Below are 27,747 nucleotides of genomic sequence, written 5' to 3' on the forward strand. Positions count from 1 at the left end.
GTTATTAAAGATATTTTTTCATATACAAATTTGTATTTTTGTGAAGTTTGATTGAATTATAACTTACCTTACATCAAATTCACTCACATAATATTTTTTTTTAGATGCTAATAATGTTAAAAGATTCGATTTCAATTTACTTACCTGTTTACAAAATTTAAAAATGTTTTTTATGATTAGTTTTTTAAAACTTTTTTTTCTTATTCTAACTCATGTTTTACACTGCTCAAAATTATTGTATTACTCCCTGCTAACAATAATTAAAATTTATTTAGTTTAGTCAATAAAAAAAATAATAATTTCTATATAGCTAGAAAACTCACTGATTAAGCATATATCATAGCAAAATAAATAAATAATTTGCAGAATATCCTAATTTTATTTATTTTTTTAAAAATAGGTTAAAAATACTCTTTTAAATTTCAATTTATAACAATATTCCTAATAATAATTGCTTAAAAATATAATAGCTTGATTCAGCTAAAACGCCGATTAAACAAAAAAGTTTTATGACTCTACTGTAATAATGCAAAGATAAAAAATTGGGTTATTTGTATTAAAATTATAAAAGGTGTAATATTCGATATCAAAAAGTTTTTAGGTAAATTTAAAATATAATGATAAATAAAATCATACACCTATCTATCTATCCGATTATCTATCTATTAATCAATCAAAAAAAAACAAAAAAAGATTGGTAATATATATCTGGCTTTGTATTTCTTCTTTTTTTCCCCGCATTAGAAATTTTGATTACTTTACTACTTTGATTTATCTTAAAAACAAAAAATATAAGTAATAATCATTTCGTAATTTATTAGAATTAGTTATAAATTAATGGCTATCACATTAAAAATATCTCTTTTGCTAATAGATCTTCATATATTTTCAAATATTATTTATTTTATTTTTTTCAGTGTAAACTTAAGACCTTTAATCATTTTCTATTTTTTGTGCGATGAAAGGTCTTATTTCTAGATTCTAACTCCTGACTCAGTAAATATTTAATTATAAATACATCTACTTCAGAAAATAATAGAATTCAAAAGCAGCTTGTAAATAATATAACAATAAAACTATTTCTACTATTACTAAAGTTTTAAAACTTATAAACGAGAAGTTAGTTAAGAAGAGAGATTAAAAACAACAAACATAACTACAAATTATAAAATTTCTTCTAGAAAAAAAAATTGAGTATCAAAAAAAATAATGTTAGAAAATATTAAACTGTTTTGAGAAAAGCAAATAAAAATTGAAAATTTTTCTTAATTTATTTATCTTTAATTAAATTTAAGTATTTGCTTATCTTATTTTGCTTTCATCATAATACTTTTAAGATATAATATGCAGCATGTCATTTTTATAAATAAATATATCCAAATTGTAATTTTAGTTGTGAAGATTAAATAAATTATGGGTTAAAAAATAATAAAAATTAAAATGTAATCTTTGTCTATAATCAATAACTTCATATTTCATTTTATTTTATTAATATAATCTAATTTTTTGCTTATCAGACATGCTTAATTTACTTAGTTTTTTACATCTTAATGAACTGAAATTAATTAATTTTTGTAAATTTTGCTTGCTCATCTTTATTAGAATACAAACAATCTTTAAAACTAAATAGGAGTGCAAAAATACTCTTTGATTAATGAATTTTGGATTTTAATCAAATAAGGCGATCCTACATAATCGCAATGAATAAGCAAACGCAAAACCTAACTAAAATAAAGCTAAAAGTTCTTCACTGCTATCTAGCTAGGTGTAAGTTGCTCCTAAAATAAGGGGCAGTGTACAAAGTTAGATTAAGCATGGCTAATAAACTAAAAATCTACACTAGTAGAGCGATATTGAATATAGTAAGAAAAAAGAAGAATAAGTGAATAATATTTTAAAATACTTCAAATAAATTGATAACCATGATATATTGTAATTAAAATTGAATTTTTATTTAAAATACATGTATGCTTTTTTTTTTTGAGTTTAATTATTGATAGATATTTAATGCATTTGAGAATAACTAAGCTCTAATTATTAATAATATAACATTTAACTCTAATTTAGTTTTTTAACTCAAACGAAGAATGAAGGAAGAGATATGAAATTATTGTAATTCTAGGATATCAGATCTGAATTGAGTCAACTAAATAGCAAAAATGTCATACAGATAGGGCTTAATATCGAGTAAATGAAGTTACTAATATTTTATCTCACAAAAGTAATAGTAAATAAAGAGGAGATTAAGTTACATAAATTAATTATTTTAGTGCGATAGACACTACATGATAAGAAATTAAGAGTGAACGAACTCCTCTCCTTTAAATTTCTAACTTTCTATTTCACTCTTTTTTAATAAATTAAGTAATTAAATAACTAAGAAGATTTTTAATAAATAAAAAATAGTATACTTACCTCAAATCAATTATCTTAATCAATATTTTCCTTTTTCAATCTCTTTCAAGCGGTTTCTGGATTTTATTTAAAATCAAGGTAAGATTAATAATAAATTCTTTTAGCCTCATTTATTTCTTTACATTTTGCTTTTAAAAAAGTTGATATCTTTTTTAAATTTCTTACACTGATTTAAAATAAAACGGGTAGGCAGCATTGTTCTATTAATAATGCTCTTAATCTATTTTGACTAACAAATGTCATATTTTTTATTGAACTCATTTAGTCTGACAATATATTTATTTATCAATACTCATCATTCATTATCCTGCAAATATTTCCTCGTCATACAATAATTTTAATGCTTTACTAACATTACTCACTTTTATTTTCTCTAAATTAGAGCGAAATTAACTTTAGCAAATGCCGAGTACCTGAGTGCTTTGGCCAAAGAAATCGTCACAAGGACACCACTTCTTTTAACTCTGAATATTTATCTTAAGTAATTTCTTCATATTGATTGATTCTGATTTTATAGATTCATTAAGATTTTAATTGTATTTTCTATTTTCATATTTTTCTATGTTCCAACATTAATTGTCTCTTTCATCTTTGTTACTTTTACTGAAATACGTAAAATCCGTAAAGCAAATTTGACATTTTCTACTATAATTTTCAAACCCACAAAGTTACATCTGTTTATGCGTTCCATCTTTTAGAGATTTCTAAAAATATGATGTCTTACATTCGTAATTTAAGAACTTCTAATTAACACGATTTTCAAAAAGAAAATTTTTTTTAATGAATTAGAAATTCGTCTTAAAATTTATATTTTAATCTTATAATATGCTAACTAATCTTTACTCGAAAACTAAATAAGCTGGTCAATAAGCCTGAATCAATCTCAATAAACATTTTTAGATATTATGTTTTTGATTGAAAATTTGAAAAACCTGACAGCCATAGAACTTTGTTTGATGTAATGCAATTTACTGCTTAATGTTTTTTCTTTACTTTGTTTAAAAAAGGTGTTTATGTATATCTTTTTATTTAATTAAGGAAAACTGATATATCAAAGAGCTAAATAATGAGACTCGCATAATCCATTATGGATCTTCCTTACTTATTAAAATTAAATCTAGTCGTAGAGTAAAAATTTATTTTTATAAATGATTATAATCAATCAGTTATTTCATTTTGTTAAATAATAATTTTTATTTAAAAAACAGCAAACACTTAAAGTTAATTGACTTAATTGAAAGTTATTATAATGCGAAAAATCAAATATTGTCTATTCTTTTGCTGAAAAATAAGTTAAAACAACAAATATTAACGAATTAAATTATTTTAGAATTAGTTACTTTTTGATACATCAAAAATGAAATAGAAATATTTTTTTATCATAAAATGAATAGTATTTCTAAAATTATACACTATTTTGTAACTGTATTGGGTGATATAAATCAAATATTTTAACAGCAATCTTATTTTTTTAACTATTTATTTCAATCTATCTTATTTAGTTTAGTAATTAACTTCCTTTGAGTGGAAATAGATTAAATTTAGAAAGGTCGAAAGAAAAAAGAAATACAAATAAAAATGCTTATAGATAATTTTTTTTTTTCGATTATAATTTCAAATCTATATTTACATTATTCTAATCTAAAGAAATTATCTAATTTTTATATATTATTTGTTTTATTATAGCAACTACCATATGAAATAAAAAAGCCCAATCTTCCCTAAAAAATGATGTATTATAAAAATCTTAATTTAGAATAAGAGAAAATTATTAATTTTTTATTAGTAATTTAAGAATAAAAACAAAATAAAACTTAAGTGTTTAACCTTAAAATACTAAATAAATAAATTTTTTTTTTTACAAACAGACAAACCAAATAAAGAATAAAATAATATGAATTTGTTTAACATTTTACAACATTTTTCTTGCCAAATTTAAAAAAATAATACATCTTGTATCATACAAATATCAATTGGTATAATATAAATAATTATATAAAAAATAAATGCTGTTCATTTTAATCAGTAATATTAGCTTACTCCTAAAACTTGATAAATTTTTTAAAAAATAACATTTATTGATGACTCAAATTGGTTTTAATGTGATGTCATGCACTACTTTATTAAAGGGAAGAGATATATAAGGTGTCCATATTCACTATTTAAAGCTTAACTTTCAAAATTGTTTTGGATGTCATACGGTAAATCAATCCCTTTTTAATCTTCCTAGATTTAAATATTGTGGAAACTATTTGAGTTTATCTCTAAGTTTTTTAACATTTAAAGAATGTAATCTATATCTTTAATTTTAGTCCTATTGATTTAAAAACAAATGGTTAATTGAATTAATATATTTTTAAATATTGCTTACGCTTTATAGTATACAGAGCCTACCATATATTTTTATTCTTACAAAAATTATTCGAAGGTTAGACGACATCTATTCAATAAAAATGGAAGGAAGAGTACTGCTTTTTCTTAATTTTCTTTATCCTTATCTGCTTAAGCTGCTTTAAATAGTAGATTTAAGCAATTTTTTGAGAAGTTTATTCCTAAATCATCTAAATTGTACTATGTTTATGATTACTCACTCTCAATTTTAAATTAGCTATTTTGGTAAAGAACATACCCAAAAAGTCTAAGATTCTATTTAGAGATGCAAGGTAAAGGAAGAAATTTTGAAATAATCAGATCTAAAAGTATCCTTTCACATTCAAAGTACTCTTTTAGCATATCAGAATTATAGTATTTTATAAGATTAGCTAAGTATTTTATAAAAATATTTTATTCAAAATTAATAAATATTTTATTTACCTATATCATATTTATTTTGAATGAAATATTCACATAAGATTTAATACAATTTATGGATGAATTAAGGTTCTTTTTATATTAAAAAGAGTGATAAGTCTTATAGACATTCTGTGCTTGTCATCCATATAGGCTTGTTCCTTGAAGAAAAACAATTTTATTGGGTTAACTCCATATACTTAATGTTGTTTTTTGTAAAAATTGTTGTCTAAATAGAAAGAACGAATTGATAAATATATTATTTTTCAAAATTAGTTTCATTTTTTATTTGCTAAATCATAAGAGGGATTATCTTTTTTTGTATGTTATCAATCAAAAGAGAATTTAATGGTAAGTTAATGATTTTTCGTATAAGATTTATGTATTCTTCTTCTAAAATTGGAGATTCTTGCATGGCTTGCATGCATCTCTACAAGATTTCAATGTAGTATTTTTCATCAGGGAAAATCTTGTTTGCTTATAGTTCATGTTCATCATTAACAAGCTTTGGAAATAAAATTATCAGGTAAAAAAGTTCAAAAACATTTGCTATTTGAGAGTTTTGTAATTTTTTATCTTCCTATTATAAAAATATTTTATTAAAATATATTTTGGCTATCTTTAAAAATAAAATATTCACATCATTCGTAAATTTGGTTTAAATGAAATCATCTATCCACCCTAAAACTTCTGGCTAAAACTACTGAAATATGCTTTTCACGTTTTTAACTTATGGAGGAACAGTTTAGAAAAACGATTAAAGGTAAACAATGATGCTTAAGAACATTTGATTATTTTGCAGTGTTTATAGTGGCTTTAACCCATATAAATCTCTCATGCATTTTATGGATTCCTTGTTTAAATCATTAAGATTTATTTCAAGGAATTTAAGTAGCAGTGATAAGCATTTTTCTATTAAAGAAACAATACTCTTTTAATTAAGAGCTAATAATTCCTAATATTCTGATTGATTCTCTAAATCAACCCCATTTTCTTGTTATTCTTAGCCTGGCTTTTAAAAACTTTGAAATGATTTTTAGATGCTATAAAACATAGTATCAGAATCTTCCATTAATGTGGAACCTTAACTGAGAGTTTCTTTTTTATCAAGGATGTTAATATAGCGTTTTGTTATTTTAGTCAAATGTTAGCATGTATTAGAAGCTGTCTCTTCCCATTACTTTATCTTATCTGAACCATTTCTTATTTCTTATTTTAAATTTGTTATAACACTTTCTCCCATGTTCCACACCATGTTTTCTAAAATTTAAACACTAGACTAAGCTCTAATTAATAAAATCTTTCTCAAGCAATATTAAAGAAGTAAAATAAAATTACGATAATTTTGAAAAATTGTGAACGATCAGTTGTTAGAATATATGCTGAGCTGAATTTCTTGCTTCGGCGTGAGGATCTACACATAGTGAAAGTAGTTTTTCAAGGATAGATGTAATAAGCAAGCCAAACTCTTCTTTGCTTATGAATTAAGAATCAGTGCTGCTTTAGATGTTTGTTTATTTTTTGGCAATATGGTCTCCTATATGCCAAAGCATATCACAGCTTAAATAATTAATATTATTATCATCTTTTATTTATTTTAATAAAAAACAATTAATTGTTCATTTTGAAATAAATAATCAATAATATATAATTTATTTTTAAAATAGCAAATTTTTACTAGAATATTTTTTAAAGTTTTCAATAATCATGAGCAAAGTGGACATTTTAGAGTGATGTAAGTTACTTAAATATTAGTTAACCAAGAGTTCAATGCATTTAATGCCTAATATAATTAAAAGTTTTTTTTTGAATAAATTTAAACAAATTAATTAATTAACCTGTAAATATATAATTTTAAGAAGAATCTGTTGATATTCCTTTGAGTATGTCTAAAATTTGGCTCCATCCACTTTAATTGATAACATGCCCATTATTTTGTAAAATTTTTAATATATTATTCATTATGATGTCCTTTGATTCACTGTGACACTAAATATCAATCCAGGGCTAAAATAGAGTAAACTACCAGTTCTCTTTGGTCCACTTTTCCTTATCCTTAAAAGTGGGCTGCTTTACATCAACCTTACGGACATATGTAGTTGTTGAGTTTTCTTAGTATTCATCTTCTAAATATTGGAATGACTCTAAAACAAAATCTCCCAACGTCTCCACAGCCTTCTCTCTAAAAAATTTATTTCTAGTAGTTGCTATAGACAGAAAATTTGCAGAAACTGTCTCCCACATTCTTTGTATTTACAAATTAAATTAAAAAATTTATTAAATTTAAAATATTTTACAAATCTATTCTATAAAGGTTCACTTTTAGTGTTTCGAGAAGCTTTTGCAAGCTAAATATTGACTACTTGCTTTTAACGTTAATACTAGCATCATTTTTTTTTTATGCAGAAGAACTGTTAGATAAAGAGGCGCAATTTTTTTCATCAGAAATTTAATCAACGATTAATTCAAATAAAGAATTCAATAAAGTAAGAAGATGGTTGTTTTCATAATTCTATGAATTTTCAAATAAATAGTCTAATGTGTTTTATAATGTTTAAATATCTGTTAATTTTGAAAGTTCCTCCTAGGTGTTATCTCTAGCTATCCTATTTTTATTGTAAAGACTTTCACTTTTCTAAAGGAAGACGAGAATATAAATCCAACTGTTCATCTCAAGTAAATCTAAAAAATAAATATATTTTTAGCAACAAAAATTAATGATCAAAGTAAATTTTCTGGAAAATTATAATTAAAGAAAGCAAATTTTCTTAAAAATTACTTCCTAAGCAGTGTGCTATATTTAAGACCATTTTATTTGTTTGTATATTACGGGGAGTCATATCAGAGTCTTTTGGTAACGAATAATTACAAATAGCTTTTATGAACTGATCTGAAGCTGTTCTGTTTGATATTGTACCTGAAATATTTGTAAATGTTTGTATAATATTTAGAATATTCTAAAACAACGATTCATCTACAGTTTATGCAAGTAATATTTTAACAGAAGAATAAACTTCTTTCCATATCAGGTCAAAAATGCTTTTGAATCCTTCATATTATGAAGTTCTATTATTTTCTAATATCTTTTATCCTAATTCAAATCCTAGTTTATTTCTGCAAATTATTTCTAAGGAATTAGAAAGCTTTAAGAAAAAATCTATTGCCTGCTTAATCTATAAAAATGAATTTATTTGAGGAAACTCTATATCTTAGTCATTAGTTTCAATAGCTTTTGCTGTTTTTATATTTATTTGTTATGATTAAATTACCCTCTGTTATCCATATTCATTTTATTGCTGATTTATTTGTTGGACTACCTTGACTGCACATTACAGTATTTGCATAAATGTCTAATCAAAAAAAATCACTTAAAACGTCGATGTATTATAAAATTAATTTACATTATTTGGTTGTTTTTTGAAGTTGTAAGCACAAAACATCTAATAAAGTGTTTCGTACTCAGAAACTACAAAAATCAACCCTTCAAATGACCAATATTTGACTTAAGATAGTTCTTTTCCTAAAGCAAGTTAAACAAGAGTTTCTAAAACTTCAAATTCATCATTGAAAATGGTTATAGTTTTTGTTAATCCTCTTATCAAATTAAGAACTTTAAATTTAAATATTAAAAAAAAAAGATTTTAGTTGAAATGAAAAATTTTTAATTAATTTTTTACTTTAAATATTAGTATTGCTATTATTAGTCAGTGATTTTTTTATAATTGGGAAAAAGTTAAATCTGAAAACACTTTGAATTTCTTTGTAAGTTTAAACATTTTTGCCGATTTCTAAAAGTGATTAAAACAATATATTAAATCCTATTTTATATTTTATTTATTAATTTTTACATTCTTTTGAATTTACTTATTATTTAAATTACCTAATTCTTTATCTATAGGAATAGTTTTAGGCCACCATTAACACCTTTAATCATCTGCAAGCATTACAAAATCATACAGTACTTATGCCAAAAATCTAATTTTCTCTTCTTAAGCAGTTATACTTACATTAACTATTTTTACTCCATTTTCTCTCTTTAAAGGAGAACTATTATTATTGCTACTAATCTCTTTCCTCTCTGGAGAACTATTTTCTTCTCCAACGTTTTATTGCTAGTTTGTATTAATAGTTGATTCTTTAATTATATTTGACATAATTTAATTTAGAGAACTAATTGAAGTGTTTGCAATTAAAGGATTTTTAGAGCTTTTCATTAAAATCAACATAGTAAACACCTATTAAATAATTTATAATAAGTTTAATTGACTTTAATAATATTTTTTAAAAATTGAATATAAATTTGTAGCTATTTTTATTGCATTACTTGCTTATTAAACCTAAATAAAAACAATTTATCTTTATTTTTTTAAAAATATTTCATATTTCAATTTAAATACAAATATTACTTTTTCTAAAAATTCTATATTTGTAACTGTTAAAGTCGTCTAGCTGACAAGTATGCAGAATGTCTGCTATAATTTAATCTACAGTGCATCATTATTGATTTCTTGGATTTTTAATAGGTAATCTAAGATTTAGCTATGAATAGACTATTTATTAAATTAATGGATCAATTTTAGATAGTAGAAACTAGCATCGTGAGATAAAAATTAAGAAATAAAAATGATAACTAAAGAATTACTGTATTTATTATTTATAGAGTGAGCAGATTCTATACAAATCCTAAAATCAATATATTCACTTTTGCTTTTTTGATGTCTCCTATTATGATTAAAATACGCTATAAACAGTCTATGGGAAAGACAAACGCTCTATTTTATTACACATAAACTTTTTAACCTTCTATATCATTTTGCAGTAACTATATATTCTAATTTTAACATAAAAAAATGAAGTAATCCTATCGAAAAAGTATATTTTTTTCATTTATTTAGTATATACATCATCAAATGTATAAATCTAGATAAACTTAATGATAAGTATTAAAGATTTACATCACGTAAAAGAGTGTATTTTTTCTTGATGTTATTCTTTAAATTTTTAACTTCTTCTATGATTAACCCTAATTTGTTCATTTTATGATACAGCTAATTGATGAAATAAATGCAATGAGTCTCTACTACTTATCTAATTATTAACTAACTCTCTTTATAATTAATATAGAGCTTGATAACTATTTTATCTGATGATATTTTGATTATTTATGCAATTATTTATTTTAGCGTTTTGATGGTTTTCTTTCTCAATAAAATAGTCGGAATATATAAATTACTTTAAAAGTGTATAATTTGCACAATCTTCAAAAATTTATTTGTTTTAATAGTAATAAAAAGTACATATCAAAATCTATTTAAGGTTTGTTAATTTTCTTATTCAGCTTATTACATTTATTTATAAACAATATTTTTTTTTATTTACATTAACTAAATACATTCATAATTAAAATAAATTTTGCGATCTTATGAATTTTGATGTTGAAAAAGTTAAATTTTTTTAAATTGTTCTTTTTCTTCTTTAAATACCAAGCATTTTAATGTAGATTTTTTTTAATTCATTTCATTATTATTGGTTTAATTATCAAAAAAAATCTAATTTATTTTATTTATTAAAATAAATTTTGAAAATGTAGAATTACTACAAAAAAAAAGTTCTACTTTTTAAATGTTTTCTATTTAAAAGACTTCATATATGCATAAATACTTAAATTTCTTTAAATAGTAATTATTAAACAAAAAAATTAATTTATTGATCAAAAAAATAATTTTATTTTAGAAAACTCTTCAATTAAATAAAAATAAAATTTTTTAGTTTTAATTGGAAAACTAAATTTTTACTATTAAGAGAATGTTAAATAAAGATAAGATTTTATGAAATAGATTTTGAGTAAATATTAATAAGTAATAAATATTTTTATCTATTTTAATATATATTTCTTGAATCTAGTATAAAGCGTGCTATTAGAGTGTTTTTGAAAACCTATTAAAATACTTGTGCTTGTAATATCCAAATAACTTATTAAATACACAATTAAAACGAATTATGCATGTATTTATGAATAATCATCATAAATTTAAGGAACAAAAGATCAAAATAAAATTGAATTACTCTGAATTATTGCAAAAGCTCATAATATAATTTAAGTATCTTATTAATTTATATGTATTATTTAATTTATTTAAATTAAATTCTTAATAAAGTTATAAACAACCTGAAGAAAGTTTAAGCGAAAAAGGATTTGTTTAGTTTAGTTTAGTAGATAATATAAATTTTAATATGTTAACACATTCTTCAAGTAGAGGCTAGTTATTGATGCCCCTTTTAAGTAGAGATACTTCAATGCAGGAACTAAGATAAAATGTTTTACCTGTCTATGATCCATTCAAATCACCTCCAGATTTTACTTTAGTTGACATGCACGCAAAGGCTTGCCTTGTTGGTAAACTCGAGGAGAAATAGGACAATATCGAATGCTGTCCTTGCTGCAATAACTTTGTTAATAAAGGAAATATGGATATTAATTGCAGCGATTAAGATTTGGAGTTTTTAGGAGCTGCTTATCCATTATTTTTTAAAATGACAATCTATGTGATTATTTTTATTCTTATCCTTTTTTTCTTTGGAGGCTCTATGCGTATTATGTGGAGTAACTGGAATTGCGAGGATGATTGTGTAAGATTCTTTGGATATTTTGTAATTATGGATTCTAGTAAAGAGCATGAATAGTTTAATGGCATGTGGTATGACCTTCTTACATCTTTAATTCTTATGGCAGCTGTTATAGTAATAAAGCCTCAAATTGCAAATAATATAAATGATATCAATATTGGATTTATTGATCCAGCATCATTTACTATTGCTATGAAGAATCTTCCTCAAAACACAAAAAAGGAAGACATTGAAAATTTCTTCAAGCCTGTATTGAAGCGTTCAAAAGATTAGCCTAAAATAGAGAAAATAAATTTTGCTTATTCAGTCGATTAATATTTTGCTGCTTTTAATTCAAAAGTAATTTAATTAAAAAATAGAAATTTAGAAATTTCATATTAAAAAGAAGGAATGAACAAAATTAAAAAATGATGAAATAATTAATGAATGAATGAATGAATTATTGTTATTATTTAGGTACAAATAAATTATTAATTAACTTTTATAAAAAATATAGATTAGCTGCATCACTTAGATAAATAAAATCAATTTAAAACTTAATGATAACTTTTGTGAAGAAAGTAAAAAACCTAAGTTGAGACAGTAATTAGAATATCAACAAAACCTTCTCAAGTAGCATGAAGAGCAATTGGAAAAATTCAGTAAAGAATGCGAAAAAGAAGGTTATACGGAAAATTTTACAGGAACGGCGTTTGTTACATTCAACACTTAAAAAATTATTAAACCTATTCTTAGTGAATGGGGCAATAGCACAAGAAGAAGTTTACAAAATTTCCTGTTTGGGTGCTTTTAATCACCTTACTAGGATTTCAAGGGTAATAAATTAATCATTACAAAGGTAAAATTAGACTTAAAGGCTTTTTACTTTAATTGAAACAATTTAAATATTTAAAGGCTCCTACTCCTACTGATATTCTTTGGGACAACCAAAAATTCTCCTTCTTCAGAACTTATTTGAATAATTCACTTATGATTTTTGTTGCCCTAGCTATTTTGTTTGGTAGTTTTTATCTTCAATATATAATAATGAAAATAGTTTATCCCTTCAGAAAGAATGCAAGCTAAGATTTCGGTAAAAGAATCTAAGCTTATGCTATGTCACTTGTAGTCGTCACTTGTAATGCAATTCTAAGATTGGTTGTCATGTATTTTACACAGCTTTAAAAGCTAGACTCATAAGTACGCTATAACTCTGCATATATTAATAGGTAATTTTATATTTAAATTTTAATTAATTATTAAATAAATTTTATTTTATAATTAATAGATATGTCGTTCTTTTGTTTTTTAATAGTGCTTTTATGCCTTACTTGATTCATAAGAAATGGGATGATGATATTTAAGTTAGCTCAAACCTTCTTTTGCAAGATATTACTTTCTTATTTTTAACTAATGCTTTCTCAGAGCCCTTAGCCAAAATATTTAATGTTTTTTGGGTTCACAGAGTTTACATGAGATACATAATTAGGAAGTATGAGCCAAACAAATGCCCTTACACTTAGCACGAAGCAAATTACTGGCATGAAGGTCCTTCATTTTTTATAGCGAATAGTTATGCTTACATATCTCGTACTTTATTTTTATGTACTTGGTATGCTTCTGTATCTCCTTATGGGCTATTGTTTTCCTTAATAGGTAATCTACCTTTCTCAAGAATTAATTCAAATCTAAAACTATTTTAGATTTTTATAATGAAAATATTTTTAATTTAAATAAATAGGTTTAATCTGTAATTATTATGTGGACAGGATCTTACTATTGAGATATTGTTCATGCCCTGAATCCTAAAGTGAAGACATAATTACAGAAGTTGTGAATTCGCTTCCTTTCTTGCCTATTATTTATATTTGTGGTGTGATATAATTCTAAAATAGATCGAAGTTAGAGGTTAACGAAAATTTATTTGTTTTCTTTGGTTAATATTTTGAATATGGATTAACTTCGGTAGCTATGTTTGTGTCTTTTGTTGGATATCTGCTGATAAACCATTTGTAAAAAGATAAAAAAGAATAATTTAGTGATAAATTCAACATTCAGTATAATGATGCAATTAGTGAGTTTAGAACTGAATATGAAAAAGTCAACCCTATCACTTCTTTTAAAGCAAATATGGAATGGACTAAAGCCATGAACAAAAAAAGAGCAAATAACGTAGTTGGTAATTAAATGACTAATGTGTAAAATAGAAATACTAGAACAACAAATTATTTTGCTTTCGGTGGTGCTAATATAAGAAATTCAACTTTGCTGTAACGTAACAGTAGTTTGGGTAATTTAAATGCATTTAGGTAAAGAATACCTGAAGTAGATCACAGGCTACCTATGACGTCTTCTTAATCGAATTTAAATGCTTTTGAATTGATTAAATTTAACTGAAAGCAAGGTTTATATAATACAAAATCATTACTTTAAATAAAAGCTATTTACTTAATATTAAAATAAATAAATAAATATTTTTATTTTTGAGTAATGAAAAAATGATGATTGTATTATATTTTAGGAAGGATATCTAAATAATTAATTAATTAATTCTCTTTATTTCAAAAATATAGCTTAGTTAGTAAATTACTAATTACTTAACTGGATAAATTTAAAATATAAATTGAACTCTAAATTCATGAATAATAAATGCATAATTACATAGATTAATTTAATAACTTTTATAATAATCAAAATATTAAACTAAAAACTGTTTTATCACATAACAATATTTACATAGTATCTAAAATAAACAATTCAAACAATTCTTTCTTTTTTATTTATAATTTTGATAACATCTCTTTGTTTTTCATTGAAAATAAATAATTAACCTTCAAATAAAATACCAAATGTAATTTATTAAGTTTAAACATTTTTATCCTTCCTTGTTTACTGAAAAAATTAACAAAAAAATTGAAGATAACTTTCATAATTTATAAAATTTAACATGTTGATTTATTTATATTGTTAAAAAATAATAATCCATAGAAAATCAATTAAAAAACCAAAAGAAAATAATTGAATAATTTTTTATATTCTTTTAGAATAATTTAAGTAATATAAAATAATTTATTAGATCATTTAAATTTATATTTTAAGAATTATAAATAAATTGCATTAAATATTAATTGAATTTAATTTTAGCTTACTTGCTACTAACTATTTTTATTTTTAATTTTATCAATTACTCACTCATTTTTATGTTTTTTATTCATAATATTTATCTAAATACTGCTAAAGCATGTCAGATAAAGTCTCAGTCATTTCACTTGAAATATTATATATCTTAGAAAAATTATAGGCTAATTCAGATGCATTATCTCCTTCATGCAGAGTGATTTTTCCCTTTTTAGTTTTTGTTATATTTATATCAACATGACCTATTAACTTTCTTTCTTCTTAAGGAAGCTTTTTCTTTTAATTTTTTTCATCAAAACTAAATGGTAGTACTTTCTTAGATCCTTGTTTTTGATTTTATTATGAAAGCAAATATCTTTACTTTTCAAAGAACATTTCTTTTTCTAGCTTCTCTTTTCTGGCTTTGTACATTCTTTGTAATTACTAATTAAGACCTTTAATATTCTAAAGCTATCCTTCCTACAGCATTTCTTTATTTATTTCACTAGTTTAAGGTTAAAAAGTGCATTGCTCTAACTCTTACTCTTAACGATAAAATTCAACGTATTCTTTTATTTCTTTAATTTAATTCTATTTTCTGTTATGTATCTTAAATAGCTGCTCATACCTCTTTTAATTTTCTTCATATTATTATTGCTCATCTTCCTAATTATCATAGAAGCCTTCTTATTAATTATATTTAGAATTTTTTGACCTTTGTTCCTTCCTTAATATTTTATTTTACATTTATATTTTAGTATTTTCGAAGTAAAAAATAAAAAATTTACATTTTTTACACATTTGTTTGAGGTTTGAATGTGCATTATTAAACTTCTTTTTAAAGCTTTTCAACCTTTTGTTGCTATTATTTTTCTTATTTAATTTTGTGTTGGTCAAAGAGAATTTCATGCCTTTTTTAATTTATGCAAGATTTTGACTACTAAATCATTGAATCCATAACCCTACTTCTTTAATTGATTTGAGGATGAAAAGACATTTCGCTATTTTCATAAACGCTGCTTTAAACAGCTAATTTCTTATTCCAATTAGCATAAAAGTCCATTAAAGTCGTTTTATCATCAAAAATTTATCTAAAATTCTTTACAAGTTATTCTAGAGTCCAGTTGTGTTGTACAGAAAAATAAATATCAACGACTTCTTAACCTCTATTAAAATCTTCACTAAATAAATTACACAGAATAATTTCGTTTAACAAAAGTTCACTTTATTAAACAGTAAGCTTTAATTCTAATAAAACCATAGTAATGTCAAATAAACATTTACTCGATATTGATTCTATTTCCTCAGGCTCTTTATATTAGAGCTAATCGATTGACATTATCTTCCATAGCTCCTCATGAAAAGTCATCTCTTATTTCATTCTCTCTATTTCTATATTATTTAAACCTTTTAGCTGGCTAATGCTAATATCACCATTCTCATTTTCTTCAAATTTTACACTTCTAAAAATTCCCAATTACTAAAAAAAGAACCCCACTCCTTCAAACTTTAACACCTTTTTTTTAGTTGTAGAAATGTCTTTACATACATCTCCTTCTTCTTAATATTAATTTTCTTGAGGATTTTTATCATCATCATCCTCTTCAATACTTGCAATCAATGCCTGCAGAAATTCCTTTTGTATAAAATGAAAATTATATTTTATAAATCTCAAAACATAAAATGCTTACTTCAATTTTACTCAAGATAATTTTTTGAGAATTAACTCCTATTTTTGATTAGTTTGTCTACTTTTTAGTTTCTTTAATCATTTATTTTTCCATTTGTTCTTGTTTTTATTTTCTTAAAACTGCATCTTCGTACAGATGATTTGGAGTTAAGTTTCTCGATCTTTAATTTTAAATTTCTTTTTCTGATTAAGGACAGCTCATATAGCTATTCTTCAAATCGTTAGGCTTGAAAGTACACTCATAACTATTATTATCCTGAAATTCTATATCTTAAGTTTTTGTATTATTAAAAAATTACTCCTAATTCATTTTATCCTAAATGTAATTATTTTTTAATGTTTATTTTGAGCTAAATGAATCAATATTTTCTTATTTAACTATCCTTTGAGTGCTTATATTTGATTTTTCATTACTTGATTGAGATTATTTGATGATGGTAGTTTCATAATTTTATTTCGCTCCCATTTTTTATTTTTATTCTTTATCAATATTTTTTTTCTACTAATTATAAATTTATTCTTTTGAAGGTGAGCATCTAATATTATCCATTTTATAAGTTAAATTTTCAGCATCTTTTTATTGCTACTTTTAATTATTATTATTATCACCCTTCATATTTTTTAAAGAGCTTTAAAACTCCTTTTGCTAATTACTGCTTTTTTCTTCTAAAATTCTAAATTTTTCTCCCAATCTATCTAAATATTCCCAATCTTTTTCATTCAGTAGGCCACTTTGCTTATCATTTTATTTTTAAACTTTGTCTTAATTATTCTAAGATTTATTTTACTAAATATTTTAATTGATAACACCTTTACTTTTTCTCTCATATTCTTCTGTCTTTAATTTATCTTTATTATATTGAGTTTAATCGCTTTCATATTTTTTTGCCTTTTCACCTATATTATTCTTCCAAATATCTTCAAATGTTTTCAATTTAGCAGACATTTTGTATGATAAAAAATATAAATTTTTTAAATTTCAATAATCAAAATTTAATTAATATTATTTATTGTTTAAATTTTTGTTTGTTTATTTGTTAGACTCTATATTTATTTGTGTATATCTGTTTATATTAGAAAAATTATATGAAACCTAATTGTAGTATTGAATGAATGAATACGAATAAATATCTTATTTACTTTTTAATTTTCAAAATCTCTTAAATAAGTGATCAGTATTTATTTTGCCATTAAAAACAGGGTCTTTTATGATTTGCTATTTAAAATTTTAAGATTTATATATAAATTATAAAGAAATGCTAATTTTTAATTTTCTTTTCAGTTAAAAAGAGTGTGATTAGGACAGAAATTAAAAAAAATATTTATTATTTTTAAAGCCTCAAAATAGTAATTATATCTAAAAGATATTTAAATAAATGAAATTTATATCTTTATCTGTTATAGTTTGATTTGAATAGTTTCTATTTAAAGAGAAACTGCGATACTAATGAGTAAGCTAGATATCGAACTACATAAATTAGTGCTGGATAAAAATAAGAAATTCATAAGAGAAAAATATTCAAAAAATAATACAAGTCAATAAAAATGTTAAAATAGTTATAGCAATTTATCATTTAACATTTCTATAAAAATAGCATCTTTACTGAATCAAATTATTTTACTAGAGTATATTTCTATTTATAAATCAATGAATATGCAAAAATAAATAATAAGAGTTATTTTAATATTCAACTCTATTTTATTATCTATATGATTCAAGCAATTAGAAGTTTTTAATAATTATATAAAAATTTTGAAAAAAAAATAGTCAGAATCCATAAATAGCTATTAAAAATTAAATATATAACTAAAGGAAAATATATTTTTCTTTCTTGCTGCTTAGCATATATATATATAAATAAATAGATTCAGTTTATCAAGAAATTTGTTTAAGCTTAAAAATTTGAGTTATTAAAAATTATTAAATAAAAAAACTAAGTATAAAAAGCTTTAAAAATATTGAGTTATTAAATTTTGAAAAATGAAGGTCAAAGATTAAATGTTTAAGGTTCTAATTTTAGGTGATCCAGCAGTCGGAAAATCTTGTTTATTGCTTTAGTATTGCGATTAAACTTTTTAACCAACTCATGTTGCCACTGTTGGTAAATAGAATATATTAAAATTTTCAATAGCTACATAAGCGAATAGTTTAATATTTTAAAATGAAATTTAAATCATTTGCTTAAAAAAAAAAACATTCTAAAAACAAAAATTAAAGGACAATAGGACTTAAAATTAAAATATTATTAAAATATAGGTATTGATTTTAAAATGAAAGTACTCCAAATACAAGATTCAACTGTAAAGATGCAATTATGGGATACAGCAGGTTAAGAAAGATATCAAACATTAGCATCTACATTATATAAAGGCGCTATGGGTATAGTACTAGTTTATTCTGTTGATAATAGAAAAGCATTCGATGGTATTGCTAGATGGGTCAAGTAAAATAAATATTATTACTTAAATTAGAGTTATTTATTTTCATAAACTCTACAAAATAAAATTCAAATTTTCCATAAGTTTATTCTTTGCAAATATAAATAAATAAATATCTAAATTTCTAAATATAAAATAGATAAATCAAAGAAAACACAAACGAAAGTATTTAGATCATATTAGTGGCTAATAAAAGTGATTTACCCAATAAATAAGTATCAACAGCTGATGGAAGAAGATTAGCTGAACAGTACTAGCTCGATTTCTTCGAAGTATCTGCAATGACAGGTGAAAATGTTAAGAATGCATTTGAAACTCTTGCTAATAAAATTTATGCTCATATGAAACAAAATCCACCTCCAGTAGCTTAAGAATAAGAAACTGGAAAAAAATTAACTGTTGCCTAAGCAACTACAACAACACCTTCTAAGCAAAAGGGTTGTGCATGTGGTTGAAAATTTTTATTTATTCTTATGATAATTTTAAATACTGTCCATATTTTATTTTATGTTTAGTAAGTAAGCAATTCTCTCTTAGGCAAATGAAATTAATTAAAATTTTTAACATTAATATAGGTATTTTATATTTTTTTACAATGAAAGCTAATTTTTAATTATCTATGTTAGTTAGTTCATAAAGTAATGTTGCTTTTCTTTGATTTATTTAATACTAATTGTTTTTGAAAGATAATTATGTTATTAAATAACTTAAATAATATTAAGCAGAAGAAAAATATTTTAAATTTGGTTAATAAATTATTTTGTTTCCATCCTTGAGTTACTAATTAATGTAATAAGATTATAAATAGTTTATTTTTTTTCAGTAATTTAATTTTCTCAAAATAATATCCATTCAAAAAAAAAGATTTACTTTTAAATATTTAGTTTTCTTTTTATGCAAATTAATTTATAAATCAATAAAATTTTGTTTTTTTGGTTTCTCAATTTAATAAATTAAACAAATTATAAATAATTTCATAATCTATTTATTCATTTTGTTTATTGTGCGTATCTCATCTAAAAAGTAAATCTAAACATGAAAAAGTTGGAAAAGCAATATTCTCCAAATCAACCAAAGGCTAATCTTCAAAGAGGAGCATTCTCTTATGTAACCTAGAAGTATAATTAGTATTCAAAAAAATAAATTGATTAGTTGCTTTAGGATTTACAAAAAACACATGATTAATCTTACTTAGAATAAAGAAGTTATGAGATTCCATTAAATATCCAAAAAATAAAAAAATTTGAAGATAGTATTGAAGAGTAGTATCCAAACAAAAGCTTAAATATAAATGAGTAAATTTCATTCAAAAGCTGCTAAGAACATAGTAACAATTCACCTTCTAAAATAAAAGGATTCTCAAACAATCAATTTTAAAATGATAATTTTCACTCGAGACTCATTAACAATAAGTCTGGTATATCTATTCAAATAAATCAAGAAGAATAAAATTAGTAGCTAAATATGCAAAACTAAAATATCAATTCTTTTTATTAAATGTGGGAGCTTAAATAGCAATTTGAAGACATGTGCTAAAACTCTTAAGATAAGACTTTGATCATAAATGACCTAGTTGAATAAATAAAATCTGAGTACTCAAACTTAAAGAATTTATAATAAGATTATTCTAACTTTAAGATAAAGAATGATATTGAAGTTATTGGGATAGAAAAACAGATAGAAGTTCAAAGAAAGTAATCTTTATTTATATACATTTAAAATTATTTATTTATAGAGTTCTAATTTTAAAAATAAGAAAGTTAAAGATACTGAATTTGAGAATTTAACAAAAAGAAGATTTTGACATAGAAGAAATTGAGCTTAGATAAAAAATTAATGAAGAGTTTTAACATTTAAACGAATAAATATAATTTTTAGAAACAGAAAATTAGTTAGAAGTAGAATAATTCCAAGCAGAAATCCTTTTGGAAAAGTAAATATAAGCCTAAATGATTAAATAATTGGCATAAATAAATAATTAAATTGAAGAAAAGTAAAAAAAAAATAATTAAGAGGAGTAGCTGCTATTGCTTGAAACAAAATAATAAGAATTAAAAGAGTTAGAGGATCGAAAGGTTAAAGTTATTACTGATATATAAGAAGTTTAGAATAGTTATAATAAATTAGACTAATAATATTAATTGGCTATTGAATTAACTTAAAATGAATCCTAAATAGAGTAAACAGAGTTTAAAGTCACAATTTAGGAGCAAAATTTGCTAATTTAATAATTAATGAGAGATATTAAAATACTTTCAGAGCTTATAACTAATTAGAGTAATGATTTAGCTGATAGTCATTTTGCATCTAATTAACTTAGCCAATAATTATATAATAATGAAACACTAATAGATGAGGATTAAAGTTTAGTAAATAAATTAAATTATAATTAGAAATTAATATTTTATTTAAATTAAAGAAAAGCACAAATCATAGTAGTCCTAAGATGAAAGATAATGAAGTAAAAGAGCAAATTTATTCCTTTTAATAATTCTCACAAATCAGCCAAAACAAAATTTACTAAGCTATATAACAACAAATGCATGTTATAGATGAAGAAATTTAAAAGTCATAAATAGTATACGAAGATTAACTGAAGAAAAAAGAATCTCTAATTCAAGAAATAGAAAAAATAAAGGCATCATCTACATAAAGATAAACAAATTTCAAATCAGAAATCTAATAGCTATAAGCTACTTTGGAAAAAGATAAAACGGAAATGTAAAATAACTAATCTCAGGTAATTCAAAAAGAAAATGAACTGAAAGAAATTGATAGCTTAATTGATGGTAATACTGATATAATAAATTAATACTAAGTAAATATAAAAAACACAAACATTTAAATTGAATAGCTATAATTAAATATAACTGATTTAAAAGACCAAATTAAAGAGCTTGAGGAATAATTCAGTAAAAAAAGTAAAAAAGGTAAAAAAAATGAAAAATTTACTTCTAAAAATTCATTTGAAATTTAATTTAACAAAGACTGATCGTTTGAGAAAATCTTAAATCATTAATAAAAAAAACTACTATTGATTAGCTAAGAAAAGAAAATTTAAATTTTCTTAATAGAAAATATAATTTTAGAATATGATAAATTGTTAAAATGGATAACTGTTAAATTGAATAGTTTTTTGAACAGATATTGACTATATATCTATCATAAGATATTAGCTATTTATATAAAAATAAATTTTAATCAAATGTAAATAAATAAACTTTAAAAATAATATATATTTTTGTAAATTTTTTTATAAATTTACAAAAGCAATAAAAAAATATTTAGTAATGAATGTAAAAAATTGACTGTATAAAATAATATTTTCAATTTTTTGCTAAATTAAAAACACAATTTATCATAAAATAAGAAAATTTCTGTAAGTTGAGGGTGCTTTTGAATAAGATATTTTTGTTAATAATTATTATTTAATATTGAAAAAAAATAATTTAACCTTTAAATTAAAATACAAAAAATATTTAATTATAAATTGAGTTTATTGTTTGAATCCTAGTATGTAGATATATTTTAATTTTTACTATTTTAATTGAGTTATATAAAATTTTTTTTAAAGAATTTTTGAATAATCTAAAAATTAATAACATTTAAAAAAATAATAAAAGATTTACTTAAAATTTAAATAAAGATTAATGTTGAAATATTTATTGTTTATTGTTTGAAAATTGATTTTTGTTTAGATTTACTTAAAATTATTTTATTTTAATTCAGTTTAATAGAATACTTTTTAAAAATAAATAAAAATACACTTAATAATTTTTTAATTGAGATAAATTATAGATCTAAAATAAAGGACTAATAAATTGGTTTATACAATCAAGATTAAATTAAATTACAATGCATTAAATTTCTATTTAAAGTTAACTAAATTTATATTAATTTAATAAATTTATTTTTTTCAATATGCAGATGATAAAGATTCATAAATGACTAAATTAATCTTTTCAGCTAGCACTTCAATTTATTCAATAACTTCGATCATTGATTCGTGGTTATTAGCATACAATTAAAGAAGCATTTGAGAGGTTTGGTCTTCGTTTTATCCTACTAAAATATCAGCAACATTAAATTTGACTTCATACTTTTAGCATATATCCAAAATTTTATTGATAGCACCTGTATCGAATATGTGGCCTTCGATTTTTAAAGAAGAGAAGCTCTGAACTTTTTTGCTGAGACCTCTTTTAGGTTCAAAGTTTTTGCTAGCTTCTATTCTTTCATTAGCATCTCTTAGCTTTCTTATATATTAGTAGGCATGTGTTAAATCGCCATTATGAGTAATAACTGCTCTTTTAATACAATCTATAAGCCCACTTTCTTCAATATGTAAGCTGATGTCGCTCTCTGCTATATTTGGAATCCATTCTTTTAAGTGGTTGGAAAAGTGAGTGCCTTTTTTTAGATAAAAATTAATTTCAGTAAAATAATGTGATTTTATAGAAAAAAAAATATGCAAAGTTAAGCTTGCTATGAAGAAGAAAAAAAAGAAACCAAGAAAAGACTAGGTACTTAATAGTGTTAAAGTAAAATACCTAAAATTAAAACAAATTATTTGAAAGATAAATACTTGAATAATAAAAATTGATAGAAAAAAATTCTTTTTTGAAAAATGATGCATTAATTAACTTTTTTTATTTAAAAGTGACTCAATAAAAGTTAAGTGGAAGATAATTTTAATTTTTGTTTATTTGATTGTTTGTGATTTTTAATTTAGTTAGAAAACTTTAAATAAAAGTTGTGGAAAAAAAGACAAGATTTACGTGATGAAAATAAATAAATAGTATTGAATTTATTATTTTTTAGATCAAAAGAGTTTTTGATAAAATTAGTTGATTTTGTTTGGTAGTACTATTTTTATTTTTCTAAATTCCAAAAGAAAAAATAGTTTTTAATTAACTTACTTGCATCAAAAGGAAGCTCGCATGGAAGGAAATCGAGGGCTAGATAAAGAATACCATTATCTCTATATTTTAAGTCATCGTAAATCTTTTGTTCAATAGGTTCATATACATAGAAAGGTTAGTCAGGGGTGGTGAATTTTTTCAAAAATTCTATAGATCCTTCTAAGTCACAAGTGACGTCTGAAATACCTAATAATTTACTTTTTCCTTTTTGAGCTAATTCTTTCATGTGTTAATCAGTTATAAGACGTGGGAATTTGTAATCCCAATACATATTATGGAAGATAGATGATATGTAAGGCAAGTATTTTTCATGGAAAATGGGTACATATTCATGAGGATTTTCATAGTAGTGTTTCTTTTCAAAGTGGTCCTTATGCTCTGAATGTTCAACCATGTGTTCAGGCAAAATAGAGCAGCAGTAAATGGTTGTAGCATGAGCTGGGTTATCGATGTCATCATGAAGAGCTTTGAGCTCATCAGGGGAAACCTTCTTAATAGGAAGATTTTCTAGGACTTCCCATGCTCCATTAGCGCAGCGTCCAGTTCCAGTAACTGCAAATACTAATGGACGCAATTCTTTAGGAATTTCTTATGATTCTAATTGCTATCCAACCTTTTAAAAAATAAACAATATATTTATAATGCATTAAAATAATATCTTTAATAAAATAATTTATCAAACTCTTCCTCAATTATTCTTTATTTTATAAACAATCAATATCTATTTTTATATATTAAATAAACCAAGAAGAATTAATTCTACTCTATTTCTATTTTCAATTATATTGTTTATATATTTAGTTCATTAAATGTGCTTAAATAAGATGTAAAAACTCTATAATCGATAGAGATTATTGCTTTATTAAGTGGATTTTTCTAAACTAGAAAAATTTATATAATTATATTATAGTTTAATAGCAATGTAATATAAAGTAGAATATTTAAAAATTTACTGATTTAAGGTGGAGGTATGCTTGTTCTAAATTAAAGTATTTATAGCTCATGCTGATGTTGAGGAAAGCAGTTGAGATAGATTTGGTCATTAAGTATTAACCGAGGCCACTCAAATAATCTATGGTACCAGCGATACCAGCAAATCTACCAAAAGCTACAAGACGATTGTTTTTTTCATCTGTGATTTTTTCATAGTCAATTAATCTAATCTTTTTCTAAATCATATCATCCAGAGCAGCCATATTTTACTTTTAAGCTTTGATTGTATGAGAAAAGAACATGTATGTCTTCTAAGGATAAAGCTTTTCAATAGGAACTTCCTTAACGCATATAATTAGAGAGCAGTTTGTGAGATCTGAACTAATAATAGCACCAGCATTTTCATATTCCTTGTTAGAAAAAACTCTTTTTGTGCAAGGTTCAACAATAAACTTGATATAAGGATACTTATCATGGATTTCTCTGACATGCTTGGGGATAATAGGAACTCTTCTCTCCCAGTGACTTTTGTCTTCAGCTCTTACACCAACATAAATTATTTTATTTTGTTCGCTCATTCCTAATACCTTATTTTTTTTAACTTTTTTTCAAATATTTAATGCGAATGCTACTTTTTTTTTATTTTTTAATTTTTTGATCTATCAATTAATTATTTAATATGTTTAAACTTTTTTGTTGATATAATATTAATAATCCTAAGCAACAAACAGGAAAAACTTCAATAATATTTATTTGCTCTTCTATGGTTCGCTTTCCAGTCATGCTTTTTATATGCAACTTTTTTAATTTCATTTTCAACTTAACGTAGATAAAGACCCCATTTTTAGTTTTGTTCAGCAGCTATGTGAATCTATTATTAAAATTCTTTATTTATTTCAAGCTGCTATTGATTTTCAATATTTTTTATAAATGTCATTTTTCACTTAATCTTTTTGAAATAATATGAGCTATTTGTTTATACCTTATATAATTTTAAAACGACTTTTGTGCATCTTTGGAAATGCAAATTTAAGCTCATTGGTGGGCATTAAATTAAATATTATAATTGCTTATTAACTTATATATTATAATAAATTTTATAGAAAATTCATAGAATGTTGAGATAACAATTTTGCTATTAGTACGTCAAATTAATCTATCATCAGCTAATTATGATCAAATTTTTGAATTGTTCATAATAAAATAAAAATTACTAGAAATCATTTAAAAACAAATTTTATAGATAAAAGAAATAAAAATGTACATTATATCTTTTATATACAAATTTTATAAAAATAATTTTTTTTTCTCTTTATTTCTATAAACATGTCCATTGTATGGGGGAGAATTAGAAAGTAAAATTTATGACTACAGTACCCAATAAAAATAACCATTTTGCTTAAAAATCTTATCCATCAACGAGTCTCAAAAGTTTCATCCCCCTAATTATAGGAATAACTTTTCTGTTTTACTTTATTATTTTAATAATATGTAAATATTTAATAAGATTTAAATATTTATTTCTTCATTCGGATATAGGTAATTGTAATTTTTCTAAAGTTGCAGCCAACAATGATGGCTCTATGTAGTCTTAATAAACCTAGAATAAACCAAAAAATTTGAAAATCAATAATTTAACTAAATTGAAAAAATTATAAGCTCACTTATTAAGGTTCTTTAATTGTTACAGATATATTAAAGGAATAATCTAATTTAAGTGAGTTAGAATATCTTTACGTAATCACAAAATGACAGAAGAAGTTTTTTAAGTAGATATTCAATTTATTTAAGAGCTTATCTTAAGTAAAAAAAACTACTTTAGACTTAAGTTAATTTGACTAAGATCTCTACTTAAGAGACAATAGTTTTTAACATGTTTTTTAATGTTTGTAATGCTTAGCCTCCTTCTCTAGTAGATGGATTTATGTTAAATATAGTAGGTAATAAGATTGAATATGATTAAGGTAAATAAATTACTAAATCTATTTCACCACAAGTCAACTTAATCCTTTAGCTTTTTTATGCAATACAATCGAATTGCAAAAGAAATAAGAGATAAAATGAAAGAAAATTTTGAAGGTCTTAAAAATATATGGGTAGAAATTAAAGAACTAGAACTTTGGTTAGCTTTCATTTAATTTGTATTTTTATCAATTTATACATATCAAAATAAATAAAGTGCCTTTTATGCTTATTTTTCTTTAACTGCAACAAAAGCAGTTTTCTCTTAAAGATAATATTCAAATAACTTAAATAAGGATTAGAGAGTTTGAATTTTGTAATCTCTAACTTATAATATTTGCAGTAGCCTTAATTGTTATCTATTTAAGCTAATATATAATTGCTTCTAAACAATTGATAATTGATTATAAATGTTGGTTATTATAATTTATTTCTTACTGAATTTATAATCAATTAAATTCTATTAATTAATCTTGAAAACTAAAAATAGTAAATAATTGAAATATAATTAGAAATCTTCAAATATTTAATTTTTACACATAAGTAAACAATGAATGAATTTTTATATGCACAATAAAATCAATAAAAATTAAAATTATCTTATCATAAATATTTAAAATCTTTAAAATAAATATTAATTAAATACAATACTACTATCTAATTTGCTAAATTTTAATTTTTCATTTTAAAGGAATTAATATTTTTTTATTTTTTGTATTTTTTAACTAAAATATTACTAAAGAAAAAATATAAATTATAAAAATAGTAATATTTTTAGACGATATACATTCAATTAAAATAAACTTCAACTTTTAACTAGATTAATATTTATAGTGATAATAGACCATTATACAAAATCAAAACTATTAAATT

At 22.8% G+C, this 27,747-nt stretch overlaps 7 protein-coding genes across 7 annotated transcripts; 4 read left to right on the forward strand and 3 right to left on the reverse strand. All coding sequences in view use genetic code 6, as the record gives it.

Moving 5' to 3' along the window:
• Positions 1-1,654: 1,654 nt before the first annotated feature.
• TTHERM_000149399 (hypothetical protein) lies at positions 1,655-3,762 on the forward strand (the record flags this gene model as incomplete). Its single annotated transcript, XM_012798968.1, has 7 exons — positions 1,655-1,932; positions 2,068-2,187; positions 2,407-2,493; positions 2,798-2,896; positions 3,275-3,373; positions 3,454-3,543; positions 3,624-3,762. The coding sequence occupies 7 exons, from the start codon at positions 1,655-1,657 to the stop codon at positions 3,760-3,762; spliced, it is 912 nt and encodes a 303-aa protein (XP_012654422.1).
• Positions 3,763-4,437: 675 nt separating this feature from the next.
• Positions 4,438-10,241, reverse strand: TTHERM_00149400 (MON2-like protein; the record flags this gene model as incomplete). The annotated part of the gene is made up of 15 exons (XM_001021575.3): positions 4,438-4,729; positions 4,787-5,177; positions 5,230-5,785; positions 5,846-6,491; positions 6,544-6,790; positions 6,884-6,988; positions 7,044-7,450; positions 7,503-7,887; positions 7,985-8,555; positions 8,607-8,815; positions 8,883-9,023; positions 9,086-9,440; positions 9,612-9,755; positions 9,848-10,036; positions 10,161-10,241. The coding sequence occupies 15 exons, from the start codon at positions 10,239-10,241 to the stop codon at positions 4,438-4,440; spliced, it is 4,719 nt and encodes a 1,572-aa protein (XP_001021575.3).
• Positions 10,242-11,158: 917 nt separating this feature from the next.
• TTHERM_00149410 (transmembrane protein, putative) lies at positions 11,159-14,661 on the forward strand. The gene is made up of 5 exons (XM_001021576.2): positions 11,159-12,171; positions 12,329-12,670; positions 12,727-13,040; positions 13,100-13,467; positions 13,553-14,661. The coding sequence occupies exons 1-5, from the start codon at positions 11,206-11,208 to the stop codon at positions 14,206-14,208; spliced, it is 2,646 nt and encodes an 881-aa protein (XP_001021576.2). The 5' UTR covers positions 11,159-11,205; the 3' UTR covers positions 14,209-14,661.
• A 342-nt stretch (positions 14,662-15,003) lies between these two features.
• Positions 15,004-17,564, reverse strand: TTHERM_00149420 (hypothetical protein; the record flags this gene model as incomplete). The annotated part of the gene is made up of 3 exons (XM_001021577.2): positions 15,004-15,655; positions 15,717-16,564; positions 16,620-17,564. The coding sequence occupies 3 exons, from the start codon at positions 17,562-17,564 to the stop codon at positions 15,004-15,006; spliced, it is 2,445 nt and encodes an 814-aa protein (XP_001021577.2).
• Positions 17,565-18,599: 1,035 nt separating this feature from the next.
• TTHERM_00149430 (small guanosine triphosphatase family Ras family protein) lies at positions 18,600-19,512 on the forward strand (the record flags this gene model as incomplete). Its single annotated transcript, XM_001021578.3, has 3 exons — positions 18,600-18,720; positions 18,876-19,062; positions 19,197-19,512. 3 exons carry the CDS (start codon positions 18,600-18,602, stop codon positions 19,510-19,512), a joined length of 624 nt encoding a protein of 207 aa, XP_001021578.1.
• A 532-nt stretch (positions 19,513-20,044) lies between these two features.
• TTHERM_00149440 (hypothetical protein) lies at positions 20,045-22,049 on the forward strand (the record flags this gene model as incomplete). Its single annotated transcript, XM_001021579.2, has 3 exons — positions 20,045-20,751; positions 20,814-21,426; positions 21,477-22,049. The coding sequence occupies exons 1-3, from the start codon at positions 20,093-20,095 to the stop codon at positions 22,047-22,049; spliced, it is 1,845 nt and encodes a 614-aa protein (XP_001021579.2). The 5' UTR covers positions 20,045-20,092.
• A 924-nt stretch (positions 22,050-22,973) lies between these two features.
• Positions 22,974-25,490, reverse strand: TTHERM_00149450 (lysine-ketoglutarate reductase saccharopine dehydrogenase enzyme, putative; the record flags this gene model as incomplete). Its single annotated transcript, XM_001021580.1, has 3 exons — positions 22,974-23,467; positions 23,977-24,592; positions 24,933-25,490. The coding sequence occupies 3 exons, from the start codon at positions 25,488-25,490 to the stop codon at positions 22,974-22,976; spliced, it is 1,668 nt and encodes a 555-aa protein (XP_001021580.1).
• Between the last annotated feature and the right edge of the window lie 2,257 nt (positions 25,491-27,747).

Source organism: Tetrahymena thermophila (genome assembly GCF_000189635.1).
Source record: "Tetrahymena thermophila SB210 genomic scaffold scf_8254545, whole genome shotgun sequence".
NCBI classification, from domain to species: Eukaryota; Ciliophora; class Oligohymenophorea; order Hymenostomatida; family Tetrahymenidae; genus Tetrahymena; species Tetrahymena thermophila.